Source organism: Berghia stephanieae, chromosome 1 (assembly GCF_034508935.2).
Source record: "Berghia stephanieae isolate SIO BIC M18660-M18661 chromosome 1, UCSD_Bste_1.3, whole genome shotgun sequence".
Classification (NCBI taxonomy): domain Eukaryota; kingdom Metazoa; phylum Mollusca; class Gastropoda; order Nudibranchia; family Aeolidiidae; genus Berghia; species Berghia stephanieae.
In genome coordinates, this window is record NC_088360.1 from 89,448,346 (window position 1) to 89,455,845 (window position 7,500).

General features: G+C 37.1%; 1 protein-coding gene across 1 annotated transcript in view; it reads left to right on the plus strand.

Annotated features, from left to right (window-relative positions):
• The first annotated feature begins 450 nt into the window (after window positions 1-450).
• The window catches only part of LOC144958545 (laminin subunit alpha-2-like), a 19,952-nt gene continuing 12,902 nt past the window's right edge, over window positions 451-7,500 (plus strand). Inside the window, exons 1-5 of the mRNA XM_078890627.1 lie at window positions 451-483; window positions 1,440-1,553; window positions 1,922-2,040; window positions 3,180-3,266; window positions 3,715-3,926. Coding sequence (XP_078746753.1) covers window positions 451-483; window positions 1,440-1,553; window positions 1,922-2,040; window positions 3,180-3,266; window positions 3,715-3,926 — 565 coding nt within the window. The remainder of the gene's footprint in view (window positions 484-1,439; window positions 1,554-1,921; window positions 2,041-3,179; window positions 3,267-3,714; window positions 3,927-7,500) is intronic.

Genomic DNA, 7,500 nt, shown 5'->3' on the forward strand with positions numbered 1-7,500 from the left:
AAACAAAACATTCATTTTTGTTTTTGACACTAATTTAATTTGGGATACAATTTTTGTCAAAAACATGTAAAATTTAAATTTTGGCCTGAATTTGGCATAAATTTTTTAGCTGTCCCCTTTTCCTTTTCACAAGTCCATTATCTCCATCTAAAGCAATGTTTTAAAATTTCACTCATAATCATTCTTTCATAATCGGGGATAAAAAAAATAAAAAATAGAAAGTTAGTTTTTTAAACAAGGGAATTTTTTTTTCTTTTGTTTTTTAAACTGTGAAATTTTTACTTTATAATTTTGTCGGGGAAAACGCTTATGAGAAAAAAAAAGAACCCCAAATTGTTTTTGATGTAAAAAATGTAAACAATTTTAATATATTTCCTTATTTCAAAACTGACTGATTTCTAACAACCGCGTCAAAGGGGGGAAGGGGGTAAAGGGGCTGACACTGTAGAAATGTTCATGTCCACCAAACTAGGGGGAGGGCGTGTCAGTTACCACATGCATTATTAAAACCCATAGGGCTTAGTTGATCATTACGAAAAAATGACACTGATTACACTACGCTAAAACAAAAAAACTACCTTTTCTGATTTTGGTTTAAAATGACTGACAACTAAAAACAAATTTTTTTTTCAATCAAATAAAGATTAGCAATTTTTAAAAAATAAAAAGATGAAACATTTATTTTATGACGTCTTTATCAAATTTCACTTCCAATTTTGTTAAAATTCCAGATAAACCATTTGGGTTTTCCCAAATTTCCCAAAAGGGGAAAAAGGGGATTGTTACAAAGAGCATTTTTGGAATATTTTGAACATCCCATTTCAATCTTTTTAAAGCTCCCTTTGTCAATCATTTTTTCAAAGTATTCTCTTTATCACCAAAAATTTAATAAAAACCACTTTCATTACACATTTTTTATTTTTCAATCCTTAATTTATCGGGTTTTTAAAACACTTCAAACAAGGACCAAATACAGGGGGCGGACAAAAACTTCACTTCCAACAAAACTGAATCAAAAATTTTAAAAAAATATCAAAAATATTAAAACAACAACGAAAACTGATTTCAACAACACAAGGAAACACCCAATTACCTCAGCACCTTAACACACATGGTGACATTCAAAAGCTAAGAACACTTGCACTGGACAGAATTTATGGAAACAAATTACTAATCTGGATATTAGAAATAGACTGTCAAACTTGAAGTAACACATACATTTACGGCAAGTGGCCACGAGGCAGCGCAGCCATTTTCATTCATTCATAAATTACCAATTAAAAACTAAGAAAATAGTAGCAGTGATGAGTGGTCTCATTGCTGCTACCTGATGGAAAAGGCTGGATATGATATCAAATTAGAATAAATATCAAATCCTTCCTGTAAAGGATAAATGAACCATATAGCATGTCGTCGATAAACTGATTTTTCTTTTTCAGGAATGTTCACAAGGCTATTACCGAGCACGTTCAACACCTTATCTTGGAATCTGCACCAAATGTAACTGTAATGGACACTCCAACGAGTGTGATGTAAACACTGGAGAATGCTTTGTAAGGACTTTTGGGCATAACTTAGAAGAAAAGAATGGATATTCTAATAGTTTATGCAAATTTGTGTGCCATAATGTTATTAATAAAATGAAAACACCATGATACGGCATTGATTTGATTTTAGAAGATATTTTATGATATGACATGATTATGAATTCAAATAGACTTTATCTCACCAGATAGAATACGTAGAAAAATTATGTTCAAGTTATCCCAGAAAATAACCCACTTGACCCGGATTTAAATCTTTGACTTTTGACATCAGAAGATGTTTTATTTTTTTCTGGAACAATTTTCTATACTAATTTTTGTTCTAATCTTTTGTTATTGTTTCATTAGTATATTAAAATTTATCATCTTTCGTTTAGAATTGCGCTGACAACACGACAGGTCCACACTGTGAAAAGTGCATTGTTGGATATTCTGGTGATCCAGTCACTGGAGGCTGCCAGATCTGTTCATGTCCTCTACCTGTGGCATCCAACAAGTATGTGAATTTGTTATAACTCTTATAGCTTAAGAAATAAATACATCATGAATTGGGTATAATTCAACACTAACTTATTGATGATTGTAATAATATTGTTTTTATTTCTTTCTTCTTACTGTGATGAAAAAGATATAAGGATTCCTTCAAAGCCTTGTGATCCTTTGGGTAGTAATTTAGCCTCTTTATTGTAGTGGAAATGGAAGGAAAAGTGCCAGTGGAACAAAGGAAAAGTAGTCCTTCAGAGCCATTAGGCCCATGGAGCCGGAGTTTATCCCGGTTTCTGTAGTATGAAACGGACAATAGCAATTGCTTGCTATCCTTTGGATAGGATGCTAGTCTATTGCAAGGTACTTTCCACCAGATCTAACAGACCCAGCTACCCAATCACTGCTGGATGGACAGGGGGGTCAGAAAAAATCTCGACTGCACCCGGGATCGATCTCGATCCCATTGTGTTTGATGTGAGTGTTCTACTAACTGAACTAGCAGGACCCCTCAATCATTCATTTGACAAACAAAAGTAGGATCACTAATTGGAGACAGGAAAGATGTAGAAAGAGGAAAAATTTTAACGACTGTTGCACTAAATAAAGTATTAAAGATTTGGATTAGGAAAGGTAAAATAATAATGAATACTAAAATCAAATTATACACAACCCTTGTAAAATCAGTGCTTAAGTACAACCGTGGAACATGGATTAATCGGAACCGAATAACAAAAATAAAGACAGATTTCACAGAAAATAAAGAGTCTTGAATATCTGATAATACCCACAAAATAAGCAACAAAACACTTTACGAAAAGTGCAATGAAAAACCCGTATCTATTAAAATCCTAGTTGGCAACTCTTAGACGTATATGATATGAACCCTACTTCCCCCTCTTCTGGCACAAAATGGTATTATGTCAAGATTTGGAAGCGGAGAAAAATTTATTTTAAAGTGGAAATGGTCAAAATGATCCAATTTCAGTTTTTGGTGGTGCCAGAAACTACATTAATTTTTGTATATATTATAACTGTTATCCAGACCTGTAAATTCTCTGTCTTAAGACTTAATTCTCTACCTTGAGATATTTGCCTTTATAGCCCTTTTAGTTCAAACATTCAATCGTTTTAAATTGGTCTCAATTTCAGTTTTGCCACCACATGTTCCATAAGTCAGGATGGCTACACCTCCAATTGTGCTTGCAACCCAGGCTACACTGGTGATTTGTGTGACTCGTAAGTAGAATGGCTTTTTCTGGCGTGATGAAAAGTATTGTTGTTGATGATGTTATTATTATTATTGTTGTTGTTGTCATCATCATCATCATCATCATCATCATCATCATCATCATCATCATCATCATCGTCATCATCGTCATCATTTCATTATTATCATCATCATCATTGTCATTATCATAGAGTAATAATAATAATAATAATAATAATAATAACAATAATAATAATAATAATAATAATAATAATAATAACAAATAATAATAATAATAACAATAATAATAAAAATAATAATAATAATAATAATAATAATTGAGGCAAAATTCCATAAAATACCTCTTTATATTATAAAATTGTGAGCAAGACGATATGCTATATTGTTGATTGCTTAATTTTTGCTTATTGTTTTGTTTAATATCTCTATTCACAACCCCAAAATGTGACATTTTAGATGTGCTGCTGGATACTACGGAAACCCAATGGTAAAGGATGAATTCTGCCAGCCTTGCGACTGTAGTGGCAACATTGACATGTACAATCCCAACAGTTGTGACAGATTTACCGGTATGTGTCTGCTGTGCATCAATAACACGGCTGGTCTGAACTGTGACATGTGTAAGGACTGGTATTGGGGTGATGCTATCGACAGGAAGGACTGCCAAGGCAAGTAGCAAACTCTGGAAACATCTGTAGAACATAACATGACATATCATTTGTGTTCCTGACCTCCCATAGTGGCAGGGAGGTACATGAAATTACTTGGTTTTGTCCTGGCACTGGCCGGGTACCCTAGCTGGGAGGGAAACAGTCAAATGTATAGTTAATTTTGGGAAATGATATTTTTTTCCTTGTAAAAATCATCTCTCTGTTATGCACTGTATTATTTTTAATTACATGTTATATATGATTTGTAAACATTTGAGTGTAATCCTCTTAGTGGGAATCTATGCTTGTGTCTGAATGAGACTTTTTAGGTGATCTCAAACTTAAGTACTTTGATAATGTGCTCTTGGAATCTACATCAGTTTCCTATTTAAACCAATTCCCCTTTTTCTTACCTTTTCTCGGGCGCTTCAATTGTAATTCTAGAACTTTTTACTAACACATTTTCTTCCTTTTTACTGGTGCTGATATGACCTTTATGTGTTGCAAGCACGTAAAACCCTTAAAAACAAAACAAACAAACAATATAATGCGTAAAGGTTGCTTAGGTCTAAAGCTTTTAAATACCTATGACAAAAAGAAAGGTTTAGGTAAAAAATTATCTGATATGATCATTACTATGATTAGCAGATGAGGACATATTATCTATTGAGAGCTTTGCTCTTATTGCTTTTCACAACTTGCCTTTCAAAGTTTATATATGGAAAGGCTTCGTATGGGAACAAAACAGACAATGGACGTTTCGGGTACAAACCCTTCGTCAGCACAACAATACACAAATAAACGTGGAAAACAAATAAAATATAATGAAAAATAACTAGTATCGTCTGTACTCAATGGTGGTTGCAGTATGAATGAAATGTTAGCGTGGCGTGGGTAGAGGATAGGGTGCCTCAGGGGGTGATCTAATTGATAAGCAAAGGTCAGCGTCAGGGAACAGAACTTTCCAGACTATAATGGAAGATAAAAGACATATTGGTAGTAGTAGTAGTAGTAGTATAGTAGTAGTAGTAGTAGTAGTAGTAGTAGTAGTAGTAGTAGCAGTAGTAGTAGTTGTAGTATAGTAGTAGTAGTAGTAGTAGTAGTAGTAGTAGTAGTAGTAGTAGTAGTAGTAGTAGTAGTAGAACGCTGTAGTGGAACAGTAGGGGCGGTGGAGGGGGCGAGGTGAAAGGGTCATGGCGGAGGTGGGGGGGGGGGGGGTGGGTTTGTTGATGAGCGAAGGTTGAATCTTCGCGAAGGAACGATGCAATAGTAAAGTGGAATACATCATCATCATTTCTCTCTCTCTCTCTCTCTCTCTCTCTCTCTCTCTCTCTCTCTCTCTCTCTCTCTCTCTCCCCCCTCTTGTCTGTCTATCTACCTATCTATCTGTCTATCCATCTATCTATTTATCGGTGTATTCCACTTTACTATTGCATCGTTCCTTCGCGAAGATTCAACCTTCGCTCATCCAACAAACACCCACCCCCCCCCCCCCCCCCCCCCCCCACCTCCGCCATGACCCTTTCACCTCGCCCCCTCCACCGCCCCCTACTGTTCCACTACAGCGTTCTACTACTACTACTACTACTACTACTACTACTACTACTACTACTACTACTACTACTACTACTACTACTACTACTACTACTACTACTACTACTACTACTACAACACAACTACTACTACTACAACTACTACTACTACTACTGCTACTACTACTACTACTACTACTACTACTACTACTACTACTACTACTACTACTACTACTACTACTACTACCAATATGTCTTTTATCTTCCATTATAGTCTGGAAAGTTCTGTTCCCTGACGCTGACCTTTGCTTATCAATTAGATCACCCCCTGAGGCACCCTATCCTCTACCCACGCCACGCTAACATTTCATTCATACTGCAACCACCATTGAGTACAGACGATACTAGCTATTTTTCATTATATTTTATTTGTTTTCCACGTTTATTTGTGTATTGTTGTGCTGACGAAGGGTTTGTACCCGAAACGTCCATTGTCTGTTTTGTTCCCATACGAAGCCTTTCCATTTTCACTCTTTCGTTAGTATTTTACGATCACCGGCTTCAGGCAGCCCTTACCGTTTTCTACTTTTCCGTTTTGATTCATTTGAGTTTTTTCGTTGATTCACTTGAATTATACTTCTGCTGCCATACCGTGTTTTTGGACCGTCCCCATCAGTGTTACCTAGTACTTTACGTAGGTATAGTGTTTATTTCTGTTTTATTTGTACTGCTATATGTTGCATTTTTTAAATATACTTTTCAGATTATCAATTTAGTTTTATCCAACATTGCACTATCATCACCTTTTCATTACTCTCATATTTATATATTTATTTACACTCTTCTCCCCTACCAGTCTACCTCTTTTAGCACACTACCCCCCCCCCCCCCCCCCTCCTTACCATTTACATCTCAGCATTATTTTTCACCACACCCACGTTTTCAACCACTACCTCTCTCTTACCACACCTCTCAGTCTATCCCTCCCTTCCTTTCTCTCATTCACTCGCCTCTCCAGTTTACCTATACTTATTGATTACCTTACTTATCCTCTTAGCCTTTCGCCCTCTTTCCCTATTTTCACCATGCCTCATACATCTCCCAAGCAACTCTTGCGCTCTTCCTTACGGGACATTCGTACGTTTCTTTCCTCTTTCCCTATCCACCTATCTCAAGTAGGCTACACTCTCGCCCACGCCACCCTCTATAAAACTCGAGCTAGCAGCCACTTGAATTTCTTATTGTACTGCCTTAGGAAACGCACGGCCCCTAAAGGATTCGTTTCACATTTCCACCCTTCTTTAGGCTCTCTAACCTCATCCCAGTTCTCCCAGTTTCTGGAATTAGAATCCAAGTGTGCTATGCAACGACTTAGACTTACTACAGACATCCTTCGCAAACAGATATCCAAATTAACACACACCATCGACACATCCTCCACATGCTTGAGGCATCGTACTTATAATAATCATTTACTTTACAAAGCCATTAGGCTATTCATACATTTATGTAATCAACATTACCATGCATGCTTAAATTATGTCAAAACCAGTAAATTAGATGCTCTCTTTCCAAACAGAATTACACATCTTGACTATAACCTCCCTTCTCATTCGGCAACACTCCCATCGGTGGATTCACCCATTGAACCTTCCTCTGACCCCACTGCTCTTAATGGCACCCATAACCAGCCAGTCACCATTGGTGGTTTGGGAGTCCCTCCAACAGCCGGGGACCAGTCTGGAAGCGATCAATTCACCCCACCCACCAGCGGACCCACCCACGTGATGGATAATGTTGGAGCTATCCCCCCCAGTAGGAACCACAACAACCACCGGCTGGTGGTTTCTGTCCCCCCGACCATCCAGTTGAGCAGTGCAGAGGAATCGGTCTTAAGGAAAGGTCTCAAGTTCATCCCACTGCGAAGAACGTCCGACCAGTCCCGCATTGAGTCGGATGTACGTCGCTTCATGCGTATTTTACGCTTGAAGTATCACTTCAAAGATGATGAACGTGACCATGACTATGACCGTGACCCTGAGGATCCGTTTGCCGCTTTC